Source organism: Oncorhynchus keta, chromosome 22, assembly GCF_023373465.1.
Source record: "Oncorhynchus keta strain PuntledgeMale-10-30-2019 chromosome 22, Oket_V2, whole genome shotgun sequence".
In the NCBI taxonomy this organism is placed as follows: domain Eukaryota; kingdom Metazoa; phylum Chordata; class Actinopteri; order Salmoniformes; family Salmonidae; genus Oncorhynchus; species Oncorhynchus keta.
Window position 1 is genome coordinate 55,527,375 of NC_068442.1, and position 25,737 is coordinate 55,553,111.

General features: G+C 48.7%; 1 protein-coding gene and 1 long non-coding RNA gene across 2 annotated transcripts in view; one reads left to right on the top strand and one right to left on the bottom strand.

The window, feature by feature from the left end:
- dpt (dermatopontin) overlaps positions 1-2,974 on the bottom strand; it is a 19,810-nt gene extending 16,836 nt beyond the window's left edge. Inside the window, exon 1 of the mRNA XM_052475672.1 lies at positions 2,435-2,974. Coding sequence (XP_052331632.1) covers positions 2,435-2,736 — 302 coding nt within the window. The 5' untranslated portion in view covers positions 2,737-2,974. The remainder of the gene's footprint in view (positions 1-2,434) is intronic.
- Positions 2,975-20,886: 17,912 nt separating this feature from the next.
- Positions 20,887-25,413, top strand: LOC127910761 (uncharacterized). Its single transcript, XR_008076133.1, has 6 exons — positions 20,887-21,246; positions 21,286-21,636; positions 21,715-21,792; positions 23,509-23,586; positions 23,899-24,756; positions 25,030-25,413. It is a non-coding gene; the product is annotated as an uncharacterized LOC127910761 (long non-coding RNA).
- The last annotated feature ends 324 nt before the right edge of the window (positions 25,414-25,737 follow it).

The following is a 25,737-nucleotide window of genomic DNA, read 5'->3' on the forward strand; positions in this document are numbered from 1 at the left end:
TGATGGCTCTCTGAAGACTAGGTGATGGCTCTCTGAAGACTAGGTGATGGCTCTCTGAAGACTAGGTGATGGCTCTCTGAAGACTAGGTGATGGCTCTCTGAAGACGATGTGATGGCTCTCTGAAGACGATGTGATGGCTCAGCAGAAGACGATGTGATGGCTCTCTGAAGACTATGTGATGGCTCTCTGAAGACTACATGATGGCTCTCTGAAGACTACGTGATGGCTCTCTGAAGACTACGTGATGGCTCTCTGAAGACGATGTGATGGCTCTCTGAAGACTAGGTGATAGCTCTCTGAAGACTAGGTGATGGCTCTCTGAAGACGATGTGATGGCTCTCTGAAGACTAGGTGATGGCTCTCTGAAGACGATGTGATGGCTCTCTGAAGACTATGTGATGGCTCTCTGAAGACTATGTGATGGCTCTCTGAAGACTATGTGATGGCTCTCTGAAGACTACGTGATGGCTCTCTGAAGTGATGGCTCTCTGAAGACGATGTGATGGCTCTCTGAAGACTAGGTGATGGCTCTCTGAAGACTACATGATGGCTCTCTGAAGACTATGTGATGGCTCTCTGAAGACTAGGTGATGGCTTTCTGAAGACTAGGTGATGGCTCTCTGAAGACTACGTGATGGCTCTCTGAAGACTACGTGATGGCTCTCTGAAGACGATGTGATGGCTCTCTGAAGACGATGTGATGGCTTTCTGAAGACTAGGTGATGGCTCTCTGAAGTCAATGTGATGGCTCTCTGAAGACGATGTGATGGCTTTCTGAAGACTAGGTGATGGCTCTCTGAAGACTAGGTGATGGCTCTCTGAAGTCAATGTGATGGCTCTCTGAAGACGATGTGATGGCTCTCTGAAGAATATGTGATGGCTCTCTGAAGACTATGTGATTGCTCTCTGAAGACTATGTGATGGCTCTCTGAAGACTATGTGATGGCTCTCTGAAGACTATGTGATGGCTCTCTGAAGACTATGTGATGGCTCTCTGTCATCCTGCCTCCTACCTTCTCAGACTAGACCTCAGAGTAACGAATTCGAGTTTTTTAGGATTCCTGAGGCTTCATATGAGAGTCTCTGTTGATCATAAAGCGCTCCAATTCACTATTTTAGATATTAATGCACCAATAAACGTAAACCTAAGCATAATGTAAACGTGATGATTCATGCTAGAGAGGTTCCTCTATGGACATGGATCATGGAGGGCCTTAAAAGGACAATAAAACGGTCTATCCTTAAATCCCATCTAAGCTCAGGCTTTCCCGACACAGACACCAATAGGATAGAGCATTCAGTCTTCCTGTTGCTGAGACTGAGGGTTTTACAACTCAGCCCGGAGGGAAATAAAACTGTCCATAATTAGCTATTACCAAATTTGACTCTCCTCACCCACCCAATTAGCTTGTTACAGCCTCGTTCCAGCCTCGTTCCAGCCTCGTTACAGCCTCGTTCCAGCCTCGTTACAGCCTCGTTACAGCTGCAGCCTTGCCTTTGTTTTCAGCACATCTTACATCGATAGAGATCAGAGAACGCCAGAGGGGATGCAGATGGTCAGACGTGAGCGTGCCACGTATCAGACGACCAGAGAACACACTACAGAGAACACACTACAGAGAACACACTACAGAGAACACACTACAGAGAACACACTACAGAGAACACACTACAGAGAACACACTACAGAGAACACACTACAGAGAACACACTACAGAGAACACACTACAAAGGGCACACTACAGAGAACACACTACAGAGAACACACTACAGAGAACACACTACAAAGGGCACACTACAGAGAACACACTACAGAGAACACACTACAAAGGGCACACTACAGAGAACACACTACAGAGAACACACTACAGAGAACACACTACAAAGGGCACACTACAGAGAACACACTACAGAGAACACACTACAGAGAACACACTACAGAGAACACACTACAGAGAACACACTACACAAAGGCGAACCCTAACTTGCTTCCAGCAAACAGTACCACACATCTATAGAGATTAGAGATAACCAGAGAAGATTCACACCACAGGGTACCTCCACATCTATAGAGATTAGAGATAACCAGAGAAGATTCACACCACAGGGTACACTACAGAGAACACACCACAGATCCACATAGAGATTAGAGATAACCAGAGAAGATTCACACCACAGGGTACCTCCACATCTATAGAGATTAGAGATAACCAGAGAAGATTCACACCACAGGGTACCTCCACATCTATAGAGATTAGAGATAACCAGAGAAGATTCACACCACAGGGTACCTCCACATCTATAGAGATTAGAGATAACTGAATACCAGTGTAAACATGACACTTCTAGACAAGGATCAGGGGCACAGAAAGCCCAGAGGTCACATAGGTCAAAGAGAGACAGAGATGACCAGAGATGTCATCAGGGACCTACCACTCCATCCCGGCACGGTTGGTGTCGTCCCACCAGCACTCTGTTGGGTGCCCCAGGGTGGTGGGAGTCTGCTGGCACTCGAAGGCCCAGAGACGGTCGGACCCTTCCTTCTCACTGAAGACACTCTGCAGAGCCACCAGCACCTCTCCATGGGGACACTGGAAGTTGAACCCCTGGCGGAAGGTGTGGATCCAGGGGACAGAGCGGTCGATATGGCTCTCCATTCGGTTCTCATACTCCTGGCTTGCCACGGTAGCGAGAAGAGCCAGAGCCCACAGTAACAGCACTGGTCCTGGAGTCATTCTGCTGGTGACCAAGCTTGTGAGTAAAGGTTTAATGTAAGCGAAGCCTGGGCGTCCGACTCTGAGGCTATCCCAGTACTGATCCTGGAGTCTCTGAGCTGGGTCTGAGCTGATCGCAGACAAAGAAAGAGCGAGAGAGAGCGAGAGAGCGAGAGAGAGAGAGAGAGAGAGAGAGAGAGAGAGAGAGAGAGAGAGATAAAGACCGTCTGCTCTGGCCCTCTCCTCTTTACTCCACCACAGCAGTCTGGCTTTCAGGTCTTTGACTAACCAGATGTGTTATAAATCATCCGAATCCAGAACTGTGTAATTTGCAGCTCCCAGGATAGTTTGGTTGGGCTGAGATTCATGTTGACTTTCTGTTAAGGTCGACATTCATAAAAACCCCTCAGTGTTGATAGCAGAGATAAGGAGTGCACCTTAAGAAATGAAATGCTGTTTGTAAATATTTAGGAGCATGATGTAAAGTAATGAATCACGTTGTTTAAATATTAGTGTTGCGTCTTGGCTGCCCAGAGAGAGAGTTCTAATTTAACACAACTTATTTGACATTAGGATATTAGTGTTGCGTCTTGGCTGCCCAGAGAGAGAGTTCTAATTTAACACAACTTATTTGACATTGGGATATTAGTGTTGCGTCTTGGCTGCCCAGAGAGAGTTCTAATTTAACACAACTTATTTGACATTAGGATATAAGTGAGAGTGAGAGAGACAGAGAGAGAGAGAGAGAGAGAGAGAGAGAGAGAGAGAGACAGAGAGAGAGAGAGTGAGAGTAGTGTGAGTGAGTGAGTGAGTGAGTGAGTGGTGGAGTGGTGGTGGAGTTCTAATTTAACACAACTTATTTGACAGGTGAGTGAGTGGTGAGTGAGTGAGTGACAACTTATTTGAGAGAGAGAGAGAGTTCTGAGTTAACAGTGAGTGAGTGAGTGAGTGAGTGGTGAGTGAGCTGAGTGAGTGAGAGATTTAGAGAGACAGAGAGAGAGAGAGAGAGAGAGAGAGAGAGAGAGAGTGTGGTGGTGAGTGAGTGAGTGAGTGAGTGAGTGAGTGGTGAGTGAGTGAGTGAGTGGTGAGTGAGTGAGTGAGTGAGAGAGAGAGACAGAGAGAGGGAGGGAGAGAGAGACAGAGAGAGAGAGAGAGAGAGAGAGAGAGAGAGAGAGAGAGAGAGAGAGACCATATTAGAGATACATATTTCCCTCAGATTACACAGACCCACAAAGAATTTGAAAACAAATCCAATTTTAATAAACTCCCATATCTACTGGGTGAAATACCACAGTGTTGCATCACAGCAGCAAGATGTATGACCTGTTGCCACAAGAAAAGGTCAACCAGTGAAGAACAAACACCATTGTAAATACAACCCATAATTATGTTTATTTATTTAACCATTTGCACATCATTACAACACTGTATATAGACATAATATGTCTTTATTCTATTGGAACTTTTGGAAGTGTGATGTTTACTGGTCATTTTTTTATGATCTATTTCACTTGCTTTTTGCAATGTAAACATATGTTTCCCATGCCAATAAAGCCCCTTAAATTTAATTGAATTGAGAGAGAGAGAGAGAGAGAGAGAGAGAGAGAGAGAGAGAGAGAGAGACAGAGAGAGAGAGAGAGAGAGAGAGAGAGAGAGAGAGAGAGAGAGAGAGAGAGAGAGAGAGAGAGTGAGAGGAGATAGAGAGAGATAGAGAGAGAGAGTGGAGATAGAGAGAGAGAGTGGAGATAGAGATATAGAGAGATAGAGAGAGAGAGTGGAGAGAGAGAGAGAGAGAGAGAGAGAGAGAGAGAGAGAGAGAGAGAGAGAGAGAGAGAGAGAGAGAGAGAGAGTGAGAGAGAGATAGAGAGAGAGAGAGACCCATGGAGATAGAGAGAGATAGTCATTTTTATGATCTATTTCAGAGAGATGCAATGTAAACATAGATGATAAAGTGGAGATTGAGAGAGAGAGAGAGAGAGAGAGAGAGAGAGAGAGAGAGAGAGAGAGAGAGAGAGAGAGAGAGAGAGTGGAGATAGAGATAGAGAGAGGGAGATAGAGAGAGAGAGAGAGAGAGAGAGAGAGAGAGAGAGGGAGAGAGAGAGAGAGAGGGAGAGAGAGAGGAGAGAGAGAGGGAGAGGAAAGGAGAGAGAGAGAGAGAGAGAGAGAGAGAGAGAGAGAGAGAGAGAGAGAGAGAGATAAAAGAACAATCGTAATCGTGCTAGTCAGCTAGCTTAACGGCTAGTAACAACTTTACTGGTGGTAACCGTAGCAACATGGCCACTGAGGCAACACCAGCAGAAGCTAAGTAGTAACATGAACATGATAATAAATAAATAATATGCCATTTAGCAGACGCTTTTATCCAGCGACTTACAGTCATGTGTGCATACATTCTACGTATGGGTGGTCCCGGGAATCGAACCCACTACCCTGGCGTTACAAGCGCCATGCTCTACCAACTGAGCTACAGAAGGACCTACTTGCAGTCGTTGTACTCATAATATACAGGAGAACGATCGCCTTACGGCGAGGATAGCTGTGCTGCTGAGCCCAGCTTCAGACGCAATTGTTAGGCAAGGGTAACTTCAGTGTAGGAAAGGATGAAACAGTGTCTGTGCCACCAGTGAGTACAGATAGTAACGTTAGTATAAATCCCCTCGCACGGTCCCCGGACAACTTTCTCACGGTTTCTGGAGGGAAATGCTGTAGGAACGCTCACCCGGTGTCGCTCATTCAGCCGACAGAAACTTTCAACCGGTTCTCCCCATTAAGCAGCGGGTCGGAGTCAGAGGCCGAGTCTTCTCTGGTCTCTACTCCTCCCGTTACGGGGTCTGAGACGCCGAAGCTTCCCACCATTAGCTCTGACAAATTGAAAACTCTAGTCATTGGCGACTCCATTGCCCGCAGTATTAGACTTAAAACGAATCATCCAGCGATCATACACTGTTTACCCGGGGGCAGGGCTACCGACGTTAAGGCTAATCTGAAGATGGTGCTGGCTAAAGCTAAAACTGGCGAGTGTAGAGAGTTTAGAGATATTGTTATCCACGTCGGCACCAACGATGTTAGGATGAAACAGTCAGAGGTCACCAAGCGCAACATAGCTTCCGTGTGTAAATCAGCTAGAAAGATGTGTCGGCATCGAGTAATTGTCTCTGGCCCCCTCCCAGTTAGGGGGAGTGATGAGCTCTACAGCAGAGTCTCACAACTCAAATATATAATTTGTAGATAATTGGCCCTCTTTCTGGGACTCACCCACAAACAGGACCAAGCCTGACCTGCTGAGGAGTGACGGACTCCATCCTCGCTGGAGGGGTGCTCTCATCTTATCTACCAACATACACAGGGCTCTAACTCCTCTTGCTCCACAATGAAATAGGGTGCAGGCCAGGCAACAGGCCGTTAGCCAGCCTGCCAGCATAGTGGAGTCTGCCAGTAGCACAGTCAGTCAGTGTAGTCAGCCTAGTTTTCCCTATTGAAACAGTGTCTGTGCCTCGATCTAGGTCTGGAAAATCTAAACATGGAGGTGTTCGCCTTTAGCAATCTCACTGGAATAAAAACCTCCATCCATGTCTTTTATTTAAAGAGATTGTGATAATCCTCACATACCAAAACAATACTACTTAATGTTAGATCCCTCACTTCCAAGGTATTCATAGTCAACGAACTACACCGATCATGACCTTTTGATGTGATTGGCCTGACTGAAACATTTTATTGTTTCTTATTTAAACCTTTTAAACCTTAATTAGGCAAGTCAGTTAAGAAATGAGTTAAATGAGGCCTCTCCTCCTGGTTACACTCGTGCCCCAGCAGGGGGCAGTATGACAAGCCAGGGGGAATAGTGTCTGTTCCCAGCAGGGGGCAGTGTGACGGGTCAGGGGGAATAGTGTCTGTTCCCAGCAGGGGGCAGTATGACAGGTCAGGGGGAATAGTGTCTGTTCCCAGCAGGGGGCAGTATGACGGGCCAGGGGGAATAGTGTCTGTTCCCAGCAGGGGGCAGTATGACAGGTCAGGGGAATAGTGTCTGTTCCCAGCAGGGGGCAGTATGCCAGGGGAATAGTGTCTGTTCCCAGCAGGGGCAGTATGACAGGTCAGGGGAATAGTGTCTGTTCCCAGCAGGGGGCAGTATGAGGGGGCAGTATGCGGGCCAGGGGGAATAGTGTCTGTTCCCAGCAGGGGGCAGGACGGGCCAGTGTAGCAGGGGCAGTATGACAGGCCAGGGGAATAGTGTCTGTTCCCAGCAGGGGGCAGTATGACAGCACAGGGGGAATAGTGTCTTCCCAGGGGGGGGGAAGGGGGAATAGTGTCTGTTCCCAGCAGGGTTCCCAGCAGTATGACAGGCCAGGGGAATAGTGTCTGTTCCCAGCAGGGGGCAGTATGACAGGCCAGGGGAATAGTGTCTGTTCCCAGCAGGGGCAGTATGACAGGCCAGGGGGAATAGTGTCTGTTGACAGGCCCTGTTCCCAGCAGGGGCAGTATGAGGCCAGGGGGAATAGTGTCTGTTCCCAGCAGGGGGCAGTATGACAGGCCAGGGGGAATAGTGTCTGTGTCTGTTCCCAGCAGGGGCAGTATGACAGGCCAGGGGGAATAGTGTCTGTTCCCAGCAGGGGGCAGTATGACAGGCCAGGGGGAATAGTGTCTGTTCCCAGCAGGGGGCAGTATGACAGGCCAGGGGAATAGTGTCTGTTCCCAGCAGGGGCAGTATGACAGGCCAGGGGAATAGTGTCTGTGTATGACAGGCCAGGGGGAATAGTGTCTGTTCCCAGCAGGGGGCAGTATGACAGGCCAGGGGGAATAGTGTCTGTTCCCAGCAGGGGGCAGTATGACAGGCCAGGGGGAATAGTGTCTGTTCCCAGCAGGGGGCAGTATGACAGGCCAGGGGGAATAGTGTCTGTTCCCAGCAGGGGGCAGTATGACAGGCCAGGGGGAATAGTGTCTGTTCCCAGCAGGGGGCAGTATGACAGGCCAGGGGGAATAGTGTCTGTTCCCAGCAGGGGGCAGTATGACAGGCCAGGGGGAATAGTGTCTGTTCCCAGCAGGGGCAGTATGACAGGCCAGGGGGAATAGTGTCTGTTCCCAGCAGGGGGCAGTATGACAGGCCAGGGGGAATAGTGTCTGTTCCCAGCAGGGGGCAGTATGACAGGCCAGGGGGAATAGTGTCTGTTCCCAGCAGGGGGCAGTATGACAGGCCAGGGGAAGGGGCAGTATGACAGGCCAGTGTCTGTTCCCAGCAGGGGCAGTATGACAGGCCAGGGGGAATAGTGTCTGTTCCCACAGCAGTATGACAGGCCAGGGGAATAGTGTGTCTGTTCCCAGTTCCCAGCAGGGGCAGTATGACAGGCCAGGGGGAATAGTGTCTGTTCCCAGCAGGGGGCAGTATGACAGGCCAGGGGGAATAGTGTCTGTTCCCAGCAGGGGGCAGTATGACAGGCCAGGGGGAATAGTGTCTGTTCCCAGCAGGGGCAGTATGACAGGCCAGGGGGAATAGTGTCTGCCAGGGGGAACAGGCCAGGGGGAATAGTGTCTGTTCCCAGCAGGGGCAGTATGACAGCCCAGGGGGAATAGTGTCTGGGCAGGGGGCAGTATGACAGGCCAGGGGAATAGTGTCTGTTCCCAGCAGGGGCAGTATGACAGGCCAGGGGGAATAGTGTCTGTTCCCAGCAGGGGGCAGTATGACAGGCCAGGGGGAATAGTGTCTGTTCCCAGCAGGGGGCAGTATGACAGGCCAGGGGGAATAGTGTCTGTTCCCAGCAGGGGGCAGTATGACAGGCCAGGGGGAATAGTGTCTGTTCCCAGCAGGGGCAGTATGACAGGCCAGGGGGAACAGTGTCTGTTCCCAGCAGGGGGCAGTGACCAATAATATTGATTTGATTTGATTTGTTCTGTGCAAAAGTGACAGTAAGCTATATAGTACAGCATAACCCTGAAGCTATTATCCTTTACATTCAAATATTAACTGATTGTATCAATGATTGTATGAAGAACTCAGCGAACTTTGTACCAGCATAGAAACCTGAAAGTCCAGCTCGTCATTGGAGGAGCTGGAGGAGCTGGCACACAGCGATGGGTTGGGCAATGAGTGTTTAACCACATCAATTGTGTTACCTGTTGAGATTGGCATGAATATTACTGAAATCACACTTTGTTCCCTGACTGTGTCGCAGAGGACAGAGGTTGCGGAAGAGGCCTCCGAGATCTTTATCAGAAATCTTTATCAGGTGTGTGTGAAGAGTGTGAGTGTGCGTGTGCTTGTGAGTGTGTGAGAGTGTGTGTGAGAGTGTGTGACAGTGTGTGAGAGCGTGTGTGTGTGAGAGTGTGTGTGAGAGTGTGTGAGAGCGTGTGTGTATGTGTATGTGTGTGTGAGTGTCAGTGTCAGTGTGAGAGTGTGTGTGAGAGTGTGTGACAGTGTGTGAGAGCGTGTGTGTGTGAGAGTGTGTGTGAGAGTGTGTGAGAGCGTGTGTGTATGTGTATGTGTGTGTGAGTGTCAGTGTGTGTGCGAGAGTGCGTGACAGTGTGTGAGAGCGTGTGTGTGTGTATGTGTATGTGTGTGTGAGTGTCAGTGTGAGAGTGTGTGTGAGAGTGTGTGAGAGTGTGTGTGTGTATGTGTATGTGTGTGTGAGTGTCAGTGTGTGAGAGTGTGTGAGAGTGTGTGTGTGTATGTGTATGTGTGTGTGAGTGTCAGTGTGAGAGTGTGTGTGAGAGTGTGTGAGAGTGTGTGTGTGTGTATGTGTATGTGTGTGCGAGAGTGCGTGTGAATACTGATAGCTGTATACCACCAAGTTGTATACTACGAAGAGGCTCCTGGTCTACTGTTTGGAGGAAAGAAACAGAGAGTCAAAAGTCACTCTGACACTTATCCCCCACAAGCCACTGCAGGAAGATCTGACTTGATTTTCTTATTAAAGGACAGCTTTTCCAGCACTACTACTACCTCTGTGTCTTTCTCCATTTACACTGCAATGACATCGATCTACGGCAAGCTCAATCGGACACATGTAACAAACTGATTTAGTCCCGGCCATTGCAAATCATGCTGACTCTTTCCCAAATATTCTCACCATCAACCCCTTCTCGCTCAAAGCTGCAGAGGAGGATTATCTGTAATGGAAAATAGGTGTGTAGTAGGGTCATTAAATACTCACCGCTCAGTTCACGAAAATAGATCACTCCTACAGACAGCGAGTCACGTGGCCATGGCTTGCTATATAAAGCAGGCAGACAGGCATCGAGGCATTCAGTTACTGCTCTATTTTACATCAGAACGGGCTAAACCAGTGACCCAAGCAACTTTGAGAGTGGTACAGGAACGCAGGCTCCAGAATGTCAGAAACGGCCAGCCTCCTCGGCTTTTCACACACAACAGTGTCTACGGTTTGCCGACAATGGTGCGACTAACAAAAAACATCCAGTCAGCAGGCAGTGCTGTGGGTGAAAACAGCTCGTTGATGAGAGGTCGAAGAAGAACCGTGCAAGCTAACAGGCGGGCCACTTTTATTGTTATGTTATCTAACCTTTTATTTAACCAGGCAAGTCAGTTAAGAACAAATTCTTATTTTCAATGACGGCCTAGGAACAGTGGGTTAACTGGTCTAGGAACAGTGGGTTAACTGACCTAGGAACAGTGGGTTAACTGGCCTAGGAACAGTGGGTTAACTGGCCTAGGAACAGTGGGGTTAACTGGTCTAGGAACAGTGGGTTAACTGGCCTAGGAACAGTGGGTTAACTGGCCTAGGAACAGTGGGTTAACTGGTCTAGGAACAGTGGGTTAACTGGTCTAGGAACAGTGGGTTAACTGGCCTAGGAACAGTGGGTTAACTGGTCTAGGAACAGTGGGGTTAACTGGTCTAGGAACAGTGGGTTAACTGGTCTAGGAACAGTGGGTTAACTGGTCTAGGAACAGTGGGTTAACTGGTCTAGGAACAGTGGGTTAACTGGTCTAGGAACGGTGGGTTAACTGGTCTAGGAACAGTGGGTTAACTGGCCTAGGAACAGTGGGTTAACTGGCCTAGGAACAGTGGGTTAACTGGTCTAGGAACAGTGGAACAGGGGGTTAACTGGTCTAGGAACAGTGGGTTAACTGCCTGTTCAGGGGCAGAACGACAGATTAGTAGTACCTTGTCAGCTCGGGGGATTGAACTTGAACTCCTGGTCTAACTCTCTAACCACTAGGCCACCCTGCCGCCCCACAAACAGGCAAATGACAACAGTGGCAGAACCTCTGAATGCAGAACTCGTCACTCCGGTCAAAAGTTTTTAGAACATTCAAGAATTTTTCTTATTTTTTTGTTAATAATAGTGAGGACATCCAAACTATGAAATAAAATATATGTAATCATGTAGTAATCATCAAGAAAGTGTTTATTTTATATTTGAGATTGTTTAAAAGAGCCACCCATTACCTTGATGACAGCTTTGCACACTCTTGGCATTCTCTCAACTAGCTTCATGAGGTAGTTACCTGGAATGCATTCCAATTAACAGGTGCGCCTTGTTAAAAGTACATTTGTGGAATTTCTTTCCTTCTTAATGCGTTTGAGCCAATCAGTTGTGTTGTGACAAAGTAGGCGTGTTATACAGAAGATAACCCTATTTGGTAAAATACCAAGTCGCTGCTGCTGGGCTTCAGTTGGAGAAGAAACTAATGAATTCCAGTTATTTGTTAGAAGGACTTTGATCTGATTGGATATCTGACATTCTAGACAGGCGTTACAATAAACAACATAACATTGCAAAAAAATAACTCAAAATGGAGCACAAGATCGTATTTTGGTCACACTTCAGTTGGATAGTCTGGATTGTCCATCTGGTCATATATATGTATGACCAAAAGTATGAGGACACGTGCTTGTCGAACATCTCATTCCAAAAATCACTCTACTTCCACATATACACAATACAAAACCCACGTGTATGTGTGTGGATAGTGCGTATGTTATTGTGTGTGTGTATAGTGCGTATGTTATTGTGTGTGTGTATAGTGCGTATGTTATTGTGTGTGTGTATAGTGCGTATGTTATTGTGTGTGTGGATAGTGTGTATGTTATTGTGTGTCTGGATAGTGCGTATGTTATTGTGTGTGTGTATAGTGCGTATGTTATGTGTGTGTGTGTATAGTGCGTATGTTATTGTGTGTGTGTATAGTGCGTATGTTATTGTGTGTGTGTATAGTGCGTATGTTATTGTGTGTGTGGATAGTGCGTATGTTATTGTGTGTATGTATAGTGCGTATGTTATTGTGTGTGGATAGTGTGTATGTTATTGTGTGTATGTATAGTGCGTATGTTATTGTGTGTGTGTGTATAGTGCGTATGTTATTGTGTGTGTGGATAGTGCGTATGTTATTGTGTGTGTGGATAGTGCGTATGTTATTGTGTGTGTGGATAGTGCGTATGTTATTGTGTGTGTGGATAGTGCGTATGTTATTGTGTGTGTGTATAGTGCGTATGTTATTGTGTGTGTGGATAGTGCGTATGTTATTGTGTGTGTGGATAGTGCGTATGTTATTGTGTGTGTGGATAGTGCGTATGTTATTGTGTGTGTGTATAGTGCGTATGTTATTGTGTGTGTGGATAGTGCGTATGTTATTGTGTGTGTGGATAGTGCGTATGTTATTGTGTGTGTGGATAGTGTGTATGTTATTGTGTGTGTTGATAGTGCGTATGTTATTGTGTGTGTGGATAGTGTGACTATGTGTGTCTCTTCACAGTCCCCCTGTTCCACAAGGTGGTTTATCTGTTTTTAAATCTGATTCTACTGCTGCATAATAATATAATAATAATAATAATATAATAATAATAATATAATATATGCCATTTAGCTGACGCTTTTATCCAAAGCGACTTACAGTCATGTGTGCATACATTCTACGTATGGGTGGTCCCGGAATTGAACCCACTACCCTGGCGTTACAAGCGCCATGCTCTACCAACTGAGCCACAGAAGGACCATGCATCAGTTACCTGATGTGGAATAGAGTTCCATGTAGTCATGTCTCTATGTAGTACTGTGGAATAGAGTTCCATGTAGTCATGGCTCTATGTAGTACTGTGGAATAGAGTTCCATGTAGTAATGGCTCTATGTAGTACTGTGGAATAGAGTTCCATGTAGTCATGGCTCTATGTAGTACTGTGGAATAGAGTTCCATGTAGTCATGGCTCTATGTAGTACTGTGCACCTCCCATAGTCTGTTCTGGACTTGGGGACTGTGAAGAGACCTCTACTGACATGTCTTGAGGGGTATGAATGGGTGTCCGAGCTGTGTGCCAGTAGGTTAGACAGACAGCTTGGTGCATTCAACATGTCAATGCCAAAGTCCCTCTTTGTCAAAAGTCCCTCTTTGTGGCACCTGACCACACGACTGAACAGTAGTCAAGGTGCAACAAAACTAGGGCCTGTAGGACCTGCCTTGTTGATTGTGCTGTTAAGTGCAGTTAAGTGCTGTTTAGGTGCTCCTGAGTGGCACAGTGGTCTTAGACACTGTAGTACCTGGTTCGAGTCCCGGCTGCATCATATCCGACCGTGATTGGGAGTCCCACAGGGCGGCGTAAAATTGGCCCAGCGTTGCCGGGGTAGGCTGTCATTGTAAATAAGAATTTGTTCTTAACTGACTTGCCTAGTAAAATAAATAAATAAGAAAGCAGAGCAGTGCTTTATTATGGACAGACTTCTCCATATCTTAGCTACTGTTGTATGAATATGTTTTAACCATGGACAGTTTACAATCTAGGGTTACACCAAGCAGTTTAGTCACCTTAACTTGCTCAATTTCCACATTATTCATTACAAGATGTAGATGAGGTTTCGTGAATGATTTGTCCGAAATACAATGTTTTTAGTTTTTGAAATATTTAGGACTAATTTATTCCATGCCAACCATTCTGAAACTAACTGCAGCTCTTTGTTAAGTGTTGCAATCATTTCAGTCGCTGTAGTAGCTGACGTGTATAGTGTTAAGTAATCTGCATACATAGACACACTTGCCTTACACAAAGCCTGTGGCATGTCATTAGTAAAGGTTGAAAAAATAAGGGGCCTAGACAGCTACCCTGGGGAATTCCTGATTCTAAAGAACACCCTCTGTGTTCTGTTAGATGGGTAACTCTTTATCCACAATATAGCAGGGGGTGTAAAGCCATAACACATACGTTTTTCTAGCAGGGTCATGGTGTTCAGTCAAAGTCTGGAACCCTTACATAAGACCACGAAGCAACTCCCCGTGCCTTCCAATGGTGGCTCCTTGGGAGGAGATGGCGTTGTGGAGCTGGCCCGAATCTGCTGGGTCAGTCATGGCCAGTTCGTACTATCAAGTTTTAGAGAATACCCAAATGCAGACAGTGTCGAAGTAACAAAAGTTTATTACTAGAACAGGGGGCAGACAAACCAACAGGTCAAGGGCAGGCAGAGGCCAATAATCCAGCGTGGTGTGACAAGGAACAGAATGCCAGGCAGGCTCAGGGCAGGCAGGCTCAGGGTCCTGGCAGGCAGGCTCAGGGTCCTGGCAGGCAGGCTCAGGGCAGGCAGGCTCAGGGCAGGCAAGGCTCAGGGCAGGCAAGGCTCAGGGCAGGCAGGCTCAGGGCAGGCAGGCTCAGGGCAGGCAAGGCTCAGGGTCCTGGCAGGCAGGCAGGCTCAGGGCAGGCAGGCTCAAGGCAGGCAGAATTGTCAAACCGGGAAAACTAGAAAACAGGAACTAAAAACAGACAGGAGCAAGGGGAAAATCGCTGGTAGGCTTGACGAACAAAACAATCTGGCAACAGACAAACAGAGAACACAGGTATAAATACACTGGGGATAATGGGGAAGATGGGCGACACCTAGAGGGGGGTGGAGACAAGCACAAAGGCAGGTGAAACAGATCAGGGTGTGACAGTGTCAGCGTTCGTTGCTGGCATGTCATGCCTAAATTTGCTAATCTTGCAAATCAAAAAATCATTAAAGTAATTGTCAATATCAGTGGATTTAATGAGCCATCTGATTCAATGAATGATGGAGCGGAGTTTGCCTTTTTGCCCAAAATTTCATTTAAGGTGCTCCAAAGCTTTTTACTATCATTCTTTATTTAATTTATCTTTGTTTCATTTTCTATGTTGTTTCATAGTGTAGTTTCTTCTTCTTTTTATTCAGTTTAGTTACATAATTTCTCAATTTGCTGTACATTTGCCAATCGCTCATGCAGCCAGACTTATTTTCCATTTATATCTCAACCATTTCATTTTTCAATTCCTCATCAATCCACAGGGATTTAATAGGTTTTACAGTCATTTTATTCTATTAATAACTGGAATAAGCAATTTCATAAATGTGTAGTGCAGCGTCTGGTTGCTCCTCATTACACACCACAGACCAGCAGCATCTGGTTGCTCCTCATTACACACCACAGACCAGCAGCGTCTAGTTGCTCCTCATTACACACCACAGACCAGCAGCGTCTGGTTGCGCCTCATTACACACCACAGACCAGCAGCGTCTGGTTGCTCCTCATTACACACCACAGACCAGCAGCGTCTGGTTGCTCCTCATTACACACCACAGACCAGCAGCGTCTGGTTGCTCCTCATTACACACCACAGACCAGCAGCGTCTGGTTGCTCCTCATTACACACCACAGACCAGCAGCGTCTGGTTGCTCCTCATTACACACCACAGACCAGCAGCGTCTAGTTGCTCCTCATTACACACCACAGACCAGCAGCGTCTGGTTGCGCCTCATTACACACCACAGACCAGCAGCGTCTGGTTGCTCCTCATTACACACCAAAGACCAATAAATATGATTTACATCAACAACATAGGAAACACTACAAAACTTCTCTTATGACCTCTTATACAGTCGTGAGAGTGCATCTGCACGCACAGTGAGGCGAAGACTTTTGGAGGATGGCTTGGTGTCAAAAGGGCAGCAAAGAAGCCACTTCTCTCCAGGAAAAACATCACGGACAGACTGATATTCTGCAAAAGGTACAGGGATTGGACTGCTGAGGACTGGGGTAAAGTAGTGGGGCGGCAGCGTAGCCTCGTGGTTAGAGCGTTGGACTAGTAACCGGAAGGTTGCGAGTTCAAACCCCCGAGCTGACAAGGTACAAATCTGTCGTTCTGCCCCTGAACAGGCAGTTAACCCACTGTTCCCAGGCCGTCATTGAAAATAAGAATGTGTTCTTAACTGACTTGCCTGGTTAAATAAAGGTTAAATAAAAATAAAAAAATAAAAAAAGTCATTTTCTCTGAGGAATCTCCTTTACGATTGTTTGGGGCATCCGGAAAAAAGTTTGCCTGGAGAAGACAAGGTGAGCGCTACCATCAGTCCAGTACATTACATTATTATTACTACATTATTACTACATTAGGCCCAGCCTTTGTGATCACTACATCCAATGGATTTGGATACTGCTTTCTAGCAAATTTCTGCAGCACTAGTAAAGATATCCTGCCTCTTTGGCCCTGTCCGGGGGTGTCATCGGATGGGGCCACAGTGTCTCCTGACCCCTCCTGTCTCAGCCTCCAGTATTTATGCTGCAGTAGTTTATGTGTCGGGGGGCTAGGGTCAGTTTGTTATATCTGGAGTACTTCTCCTGTCTTATCTGGTGTCCTGTGTGAATTTAAGTATGCTCTCTCTAATTCTCTCTCTTTCTTTCTCTCTCTCTCTCAGAGGACCTGAGCCCTAGGACCATGCCTCAGGTCTACCTGGCATTAAGACTCCTTGTTGTCCCCAGTCCACCTGGCCATGCTGCTGCTCCAGTTTCAACTGTTCTGCCTGTGGCTATGGAACCCTGACTTGCTCACTGTGATTACTATTATTAGACCATGCTGGTCATTTATGAACATTTGAACATCTTGGCCATGTTCTGTTATAATCTCCACCCGGCACAGCCAGAAGAGGACTGGCCACCCCTCATAGCCTGGTTCCTCTCTAGGTTTCTTCCTAGGTTCTGGCCTTTCTAGGCAGTTTTTTCTAGCCACTGTGCCTCTATACCTGCATTGCTTGCTGTTTGGGGTTTTAGGCTGGGTTTCTGTACAGCACTTTGAGATATCAGCTGATGTAAGAAGGGCGTTATAAGTACATTTATTGCTTTACTGGGAAGCTTAAAAGAGGTAGACATGCTCAGGTTATTTATATTAGTGCAGGTTGAGCTGCACACAGTGGTCTTCCTACTAGGGCACACTGCCTCAGTGTTAACAGTGGTCTTCCTACTAGGACACACCACCTCAGTGTTAACAGTGGTCTTCCTACTAGGACACACCACCTCAGTGTTAACAGTGGTCTTCCTATAGGACACACCACCTCAGTGTTAACAGTGGTCTTCCTACAGGACACACCACCTCAGTGTTAACAGTGGTCTTCCTACTAGGACACACCACCTCAGTGTTAACAGTGGTCTTCCTACTAGGACACACCTCCTCAGTGTTAACAGTGGTCTTCCTACTAGGACACACCACCTCAGTGTTAACAGTGGTCTTCCTACTAGGACACACCACCTCAGTGTTAACAGTGGTCTTCCTACTAGGACACACCACCTCAGTGTTAACAGTGGTCTTCCTACTAGGGTACACCACCTCAGTGTTAACAGTGGTCTTCCTACTAGGACACACCACCTCAGTGTTAACAGTGGTCTTCCTACTAGGACACACCTCCTCAGTGTTAACAGTGGTCTTCCTACTAGGACACACCTCCTCAGTGTTAACAGTGGCCTTCCTACTAGGGCACACTGCCTCAGTGCTAACAATATAACTCTGGTTCATAGGCTCATGATTACTGCATTCAATAGCTGTAGGATCAACAGAGGTATTTGGGGCAGTTAGAGGGACATAAATTAGGTTACTTACATTGTGTCTTCCAGCTCCCCGGGGATAATGTGCAGTTGACAACTGTGATGGCCCTGAATTTGTCTGAACCGTCTCAGTGCTTCTCCTGCCGATGGTATGCTTCCCCTTTAATTCCCTATTAAATAGCCATCCTCAGGGCAGCCTAGTGGTTAGAGTGTAGAGGCGGCAGGGTAGCCTAGTGGTTAGAGTGTAGTGGCGGTAGGGTAGCCTAGTGGTTAGAGTGTAGAGGCGGCAGGGTAGCCTAGTGGTTAGAGTGTAGAGGAGGCAGGTAGCCTAGTGGTTAGAGTGTAGAGGAGGCAGGTAGCCTAGGCACCACTGGGTTCAGAAGGCACCACTGGGTTCAGAAGGCACCACTGGGTTCAGAAGGCCCCACTGGGTTCAGAAGGCACCACTGGGTTCAGAAGGCCCCACTGGGTTCAGAAGGCACCACTGGGTTCAGAAGGCACCACTGGGTTCAGAAGGCACCACTGGGTTCAGAAGGCACCACTGGGTTCAGAAGGCACCACTGGGTTCAGAAGGCCCCACTGGGTTCAGAAGGCCCCACTGGGTTCAGAAGGCACCACTGGGTTCAGAAGGCACCACTGGGTTCAGAAGGCACCACTGGGTTCAGAAGGCACCACTGGGTTCAGAAGGCACCACTGGGTTCAGAAGGCATCACTGGGTTCAGAAGGCACCACTGGGTTCAGAAGGCACCACTGGGTTCAGAAGGCACCACTGGGTTCAGAAGGCATCACTGGGTTCAGAAGGCATCACTGGGTTCAGAAGGCACCACTGGGTTCAGAAGGCACCACTGGGTTCAGAAGGCACCACTGGGTTCAGAAGGCATCACTGGGTTCAGAAGGCACCACTGGGTTCAGAAGGCACCACTGGGTTCAGAAGGCACCACTGGGTTCAGAAGGCACCACTGGGTTCAGAAGGCATCACTGGGTTCAGAAGGCACCACTGGGTTCAGAAGGCACCACTGGGTTCAGAAGGCACCACTGGGTTCAGAAGGCCCCACTAGGTTCAGAAGGCACCACTGGGTTCAGAAGGCATCACTGGGTTCAGAAGGCACCACTGGGTTCAGAAGGCCCCACTAGGTTCAGAAGGCACCACTGGGTTCAGAAGGCATCACTGGGTTCAGAAGCCCCACTGGGTTCAGAAGGCACCACTGGGTTCAGAAGGCATCACTGGGTTCAGAAGGCACCACTGGGTTCAGAAGGCCCCACTAGGTTCAGAAGGCACCACTGGGTTCAGAAGGCATCACTGGGTTCAGAAGGCACCACTGGGTTCAGAAGGCATCACTGGGTTCAGAAGGCACCACTAGGTTCAGAAGGCCCCACTAGGTTCAGAAGGCACCACTGGGTTCAGAAGGCACCACTGGGTTCAGAAGGCACCACTGGGTTCAGAAGGCACCACTGGGTTCAGAAGGCACCACTGGGTTCAGAAGGCCCCACTGGGTTCAGAAGGCACCACTGGGTTCAGAAGGCATCACTGGGTTCAGAAGGCACCACTGGGTTCAGAAGGCCCCACTGGGTTCAGAAGGCACCACTGGGTTCAGAAGGCCCCACTGGGTTCAGAAGGCACCACTGGGTTCAGAAGGCACCACTGGGTTCAGAAGGCACCACTGGGTTCAGAAGGCACCACTGGGTTCAGAAGGCCCCACTAGGTTCAGAAGGCACCACTGGGTTCAGAAGGCACCACTGGGTTCAGAAGGCCCCACTAGGTTCAGAAGGCACCACTGGGTTCAGAAGGCACCACTGGGTTCAGAAGGCACCACTGGGTTCAGAAGGCACCACTGGGTTCAGAAGGCACCACTGGGTTCAGAAGGCCCCACTGGGTTCAGAAGGCACCACTGGGTTCAGAAGGCCCCACTGGGTTCAGAAGGCCCCACTGGGTTCAGAAGGCCCCACTAGGTTCAGAAGGCACCACTGGGTTCAGAAGGCCCCACTGGGTTCAGAAGGCACCACTGGGTTCAGAAGGCCCCACTGGGTTCAGAAGGCACCACTGGGTTCAGAAGGCACCACTGGGTTCAGAAGGCCCCACTGGGTTCAGAAGGCACCACTGGGTTCAGAAGGCACCACTGGGTTCAGAAGGCCCCACTGGGTTCAGAAGGCCCCACTGGGTTCAGAAGGCACCACTGGGTTCAGAAGGCACCACTGGGTTCAGAAGGCCCCACTGGGCTGCAGGTGATCTCTACTACTGACTTTTATTTCCTGTTTTTCTCCTGGTGCTCAAGCTTCAGTCCAGCTCACTACTGCACGTTATTACACTGTTGCCTATAAACAGACACGTGTTGCTATAGTCATCCTTAGAAGCCATTCATATCCAATCAGTGTGGTTGTAAAAAAAAATACCACTTTAAACCACAAAGACCCTAGCTACTATCCTATCATCTCCTTTACTAGCTTAGCTCCGTCTCTCAGCTCTGTTGAACAATAGTGCTTTGGTCTGTGAACGCCTGTTCTGTCCCAGGTGGCAAGGTGGGTTGTGTGTTGAGATCAACGGGCCATTAGCAGCTAGATAAAAGCCCATTCATAGATCTGTCTGCACTGCCCACAGCCCTGGTTCCCTCCTGGACCAGTCTGTCTGGCTCAGAGGAACTACTTCACCTGATTATTATCTCACACAGAGAGCCTCCCCAGAGAGCCTCCCCAGAGAGCCTCCACAGAGAGCCTCCCCAGAGAGCCTCCACAGAGAGCCTCCCCAGAGAGCCTCCACAGAGAGCCTCCACAGAGAGCCTCCCCAGAGAGCCTTCCCAGAGAGCCTCCACAGAGAGCCTCCACAGAGAGCCTCCCCAGAGAGCCTTCCCAGAGAGCCTCCCCAGAGAGCCTCCCCAGAGAGCCTTCCCAGAGAGCCTCCCAGAGAGCCTCCCCAGAGAGCCTCCCCAGAGAGCCTCCCCAGAGAGCCTCCACAGAGAGCCTCCCCAGAGAGCCTCCCCAGAGAGCCTCCACAGAGAGCCTCCCCAGAGAGCCTCCACAGAGAGCCTCCCCAGAGAGCCTCCCCAGAGAGCCTCCCCAGAGAGCCTCCCCAGAGAGCCTCCCCCTGTGTAGAAACATCGCCTGGCAGTTCCGTGGATCCTGCATTCAATCTGTGACAATCAACGTTGTAACAACTGCGGATCAACAAAAAAAAGTGCTTTTAATAAAATAAATACAATTGATTGAAACGTCAGCTTTCGGGTTATCGGCCCAACGCTCTAACCACTAGAATACCCTGACTACTTTGTCAACTCTGTAAGGGTAGCCTAGTGGTTAGAGCGTAGAGGTGGCAGGGTAGCCTAGTGGTTAGAGTGTAGAGGCGGCAGGGTAGCCTAGTGGTTAGAGTGTAGAGGCGGCAAGGTAGCCTAGTGGTTAGAGCGTTGGACTAGTAACCAGCAGGTAGCCTAGTGGTTAGGGCGTTGGACTAGTAACCAGCAGGGAGCCTAGTGGTTAGAGCGTTGGACTAGTAACCAGCAGGTAGCCTAGTGGTTAGAGCGTTGGACTAGTAACCAGCAGGGAGCCTAGTGGTTAGAGTGTTGGACTAGTAACCAGCAGGTAGCCTAGTGGTTAGAGCGTTGGACTAGTAACCAGCAGGTAGCCTAGTGGTTAGAGCGTTGGACTAGTAACCAGCAGGGAGCCTAGTGGTTAGGGCGTTGGACTAGTAACCAGCAGGGAGCCTAGTGGTTAGGGCGTTGGACTAGTAACCAGCAGGTAGCCTAGTGGTTAGAGCGTTGGACTAGTAACCAGCAGGTAGCCTAGTGGTTAGGGCGTTGGACTAGTAACCAGCAGGTAGCCTAGTGGTTAGGGCGTTGGACTAGTAACCAGCAGGTAGCCTAGTGGTTAGAGCGTTGGACTAGTAACCAGCAGGTAGCCTAGTGGTTAGAGCGTTGGACTAGTAACCAGCAGGTAGCCTAGTGGTTAGAGCGTTGGACTAGTAACCAGCAGGTAGCATAGTGGTTAGAGCGTTGGACTAGTAACCAGCAGGTAGCCTAGTGGTTAGAGCGTTGGACTAGTAACCAGCAGGTAGCCTAGTGGTTAGAGCGTTGGACTAGTAACCAGCAGGTAGCCTAGTGGTTAGAGCGTTGGACTAGTAACCAGCAGGTAGCCTAGTGGTTAGGGCGTTGGACTAGTAACCAGCAGGTAGCATAGTGGTTAGAGCGTTGGACTAGTAACCAGCAGGGAGCCTAGTGGTTAGGGCGTTGGACTAGTAACCAGCAGGTAGCCTAGTGGTTAGAGCGTTGGACTAGTAACCAGCAGGTAGCCTAGTGGTTAGGGCGTTGGACTAGTAACCAGCAGGTAGCATAGTGGTTAGAGCGTTGGACTAGTAACCAGCAGGGAGCCTAGTGGTTAGGGCGTTGGACTAGTAACCAGCAGGTAGCATAGTGGTTAGAGCGTTGGACTAGTAACCAGCAGGTAGCCTAGTGGTTAGAGCGTTGGACTAGTAACCAGCAGGTAGCCTAGTGGTTAGAGCGTTGGACTAGTAACCAGCAGGTAGCCTAGTGGTTAGAGCGTTGGACTAGTAACCAGCAGGTAGCATAGTGGTTAGAGCGTTGGACTAGTAACCAGCAGGTAGCCTAGTGGTTAGAGTGTTGGACTAGTAACCAGCAGGTAGCCTAGTGGTTAGAGCGTTGGACTAGTAACCAGCAGGTAGCATAGTGGTTAGAGTGTTGGACTAGTAACCAGCAGGTAGCCTAGTGGTTAGAGCGTTGGACTAGTAACCAGCAGGTAGCATAGTGGTTAGAGCGTTGGACTAGTAACCAGCAGGTAGCATAGTGGTTAGAGCGTTGGACTAGTAACCAGCAGGTAGCCTAGTGGTTAGGGCGTTGGACTAGTAACCAGCAGGTAGCCTAGTGGTTAGGGCGTTGGACTAGTAACCAGCAGGTAGCCTAGTGGTTAGAGCGTTGGACTAGTAACCAGCAGGTAGCATAGTGGTTAGAGCGTTGGACTAGTAACCAGCAGGTAGCCTAGTGGTTAGAGCGTTGGACTAGTAACCAGCAGGTAGCATAGTGGTTAGAGCGTTGGACTAGTAACCAGCAGGTAGCCTAGTGGTTAGAGCGTTGGACTAGTAACCAGCAGGTAGCCTAGTGGTTAGAGCGTTGGACTAGTAACCAGCAGGTAGCATAGTGGTTAGAGCGTTGGACTAGTAACCAGCAGGTAGCCTAGTGGTTAGAGCGTTGGACTAGTAACCAGCAGGTAGCATAGTGGTTAGGGCGTTGGACTAGTAACCAGCAGGTAGCATAGTGGTTAGAGCGTTGGACTAGTAACCAGCAGGTAGCCTAGTGGTTAGAGCGTTGGACTAGTAACCAGCAGGTAGCATAGTGGTTAGAGCGTTGGACTAGTAACCAGCAGGTAGCATAGTGGTTAGAGCGTTGGACTAGTAACCAGCAGGTAGCCTAGTGGTTAGAGCGTTGGACTAGTAACCAGCAGGTAGCATAGTGGTTAGAGCGTTGGACTAGTAACCAGCAGGTAGCATAGTGGTTAGAGCGTTGGACTAGTAACCAGCAGGTAGCATAGTGGTTAGAGCGTTGGACTAGTAACCAGCAGGTAGCCTAGTGGTTAGAGCGTTGGACTAGTAACCAGCAGGTAGCATAGTGGTTAGAGCGTTGGACTAGTAACCAGCAGGTAGCATAGTGGTTAGAGCGTTGGACTAGTAACCAGCAGGTAGCCTAGTGGTTAGAGCGTTGGACTAGTAACCAGCAGGTAGCATAGTGGTTAGAGCGTTGGACTAGTAACCAGCAGGTAGCCTAGTGGTTAGAGCGTTGGACTAGTAACCAGCAGGTAGCATAGTGGTTAGAGCGTAGGACTAGTAACCAGCAGGTAGCCTAGTGGTTAGGGCGTTGGACTAGTAACCAGCAGGTAGCCTAGTGGTTAGAGCGTTGGACTAGTAACCAGCAGGTAGCATAGTGGTTAGAGTGTTGGACTAGTAACCAGCAGGTAGCCTAGTGGTTAGAGCGTTGGACTAGTAACCAGCAGGTAGCATAGTGGTTAGAGCGTTGGACCAGTAACCAGCAGGTAGCCTAGTGGTTAGAGCGTTGGACTAGTAACCAGCAGGTAGCCTAGTGGTTAGGGCGTTGGACTAGTAACCAGCAGGTAGCCTAGTGGTTAGAGCGTTGGACTAGTAACCAGCAGGTAGCCTAGTGGTTAGAGCGTTGGACTAGTAACCAGCAGGTAGCATAGTGGTTAGAGCGTTGGACTAGTAACCAGCAGGTAGCCTAGTGGTTAGAGCGTTGGACTAGTAACCAGCAGGTAGCATAGTGGTTAGAGCGTTGGACTAGTAACCAGCAGGTAGCCTAGTGGTTAGAGCGTTGGACTAGTAACCAGCAGGTAGCCTAGTGGTTAGAGCGTTGGACTAGTAACCAGCAGGTAGCATAGTGGTTAGAGCATTGGACTAGTAACCAGCAGGTAGCCTAGTGGTTAGAGCGTTGGACTAGTAACCAGCAGGTAGCATAGTGGTTAGGGCGTTGGACTAGTAACCAGCAGGTAGCATAGTGGTTAGAGCGTTGGACTAGTAACCAGCAGGTAGCCTAGTGGTTAGAGCGTTGGACTAGTAACCAGCAGGTAGCATAGTGGTTAGAGCGTTGGACTAGTAACCAGCAGGTAGCATAGTGGTTAGAGCGTTGGACTAGTAACCAGCAGGTAGCCTAGTGGTTAGAGCGTTGGACTAGTAACCAGCAGGTAGCATAGTGGTTAGAGCGTTGGACTAGTAACCAGCAGGTAGCATAGTGGTTAGAGCGTTGGACTAGTAACCAGCAGGTAGCATAGTGGTTAGAGCGTTGGACTAGTAACCAGCAGGTAGCCTAGTGGTTAGAGCGTTGGACTAGTAACCAGCAGGTAGCATAGTGGTTAGAGCGTTGGACTAGTAACCAGCAGGTAGCATAGTGGTTAGAGCGTTGGACTAGTAACCAGCAGGTAGCATAGTGGTTAGAGCGTTGGACTAGTAACCAGCAGGTAGCCTAGTGGTTAGAGCGTTGGACTAGTAACCAGCAGGTAGCCTAGTGGTTAGAGCGTTGGACTAGTAACCAGCAGGTAGCATAGTGGTTAGAGCGTTGGACTAGTAACCAGCAGGTAGCCTAGTGGTTAGAGCGTTGGACTAGTAACCAGCAGGTAGCCTAGTGGTTAGAGCGTTGGACTAGTAACCAGCAGGTAGCCTAGTGGTTAGAGCGTTGGACTAGTAACCAGCAGGTAGCCTAGTGGTTAGAGCGTTGGACTAGTAACCAGCAGGTAGCCTAGTGGTTAGGGCGTTGGACTAGTAACCAGCAGGTAGCATAGTGGTTAGGGCGTTGGACTAGTAACCAGCAGGTAGCATAGTGGTTAGGGCGTTGGACTAGTAACCAGCAGGTAGCCTAGTGGTTAGAGCGTTGGACTAGTAACCAGCAGGTAGCCTAGTGGTTAGGGCGTTGGACTAGTAACCAGCTGGTAGCCTAGTGGTTAGAGCGTTGGACTAGTAACCAGCAGGTAGCATAGTGGTTAGGGCGTTGGACTAGTAACCAGCAGGTAGCCTAGTGGTTAGAGCGTTGGACCAGTAACCAGCAGGTAGCCTAGTGGTTAGAGCGTTGGACTAGTAACCAGCAGGTAGCCTAGTGGTTAGGGCGTTGGACTAGTAACCAGCAGGTAGCCTAGTGGTTAGAGCGTTGGACTAGTAACCAGCAGGTAGCCTAGTGGTTAGGGCGTTGGACTAGTAACCAGCAGGTAGCCTAGTGGTTAGAGCGTTGGACTAGTAACCAGCAGGTAGCCTAGTGGTTAGGGCGTTGGACTAGTAACCAGCAGGTAGCCTAGTGGTTAGAGCGTTGGACTAGTAACCAGCAGGTAGCCTAGTGGTTAGAGCGTTGGACTAGTAACCAGCAGGTAGCCTAGTGGTTAGAGCGTTGGACTAGTAACCAGCAGGTAGCCTAGTGGTTAGAGCGTTGGACTAGTAACCAGCAGGTAGCCTAGTTAGAGCGTTGGACTTTATTTGTCCATTTGTTACAATGGAAAAGTTTTTTTTCTACTGTCAACCCCACTAAAAACACTCAAACACACACATCTGAGAAGAAGCAGCAAATTTGTCCTGAACAACAAATATAAACGCAAAGTGTGAAGTGTTGATCCCCTGTTTCATGAGCTGAAATAAAAGATCCCAGAAATGTGTCATGGGCACAAAAAGCTTATTCCCTTTCAGTGAGCATATTTATTTATAATCCAGCCACCTGACAGGTGTGGCACATCAAGAACCTGATTAAACAGCATGGTGATTACACCATG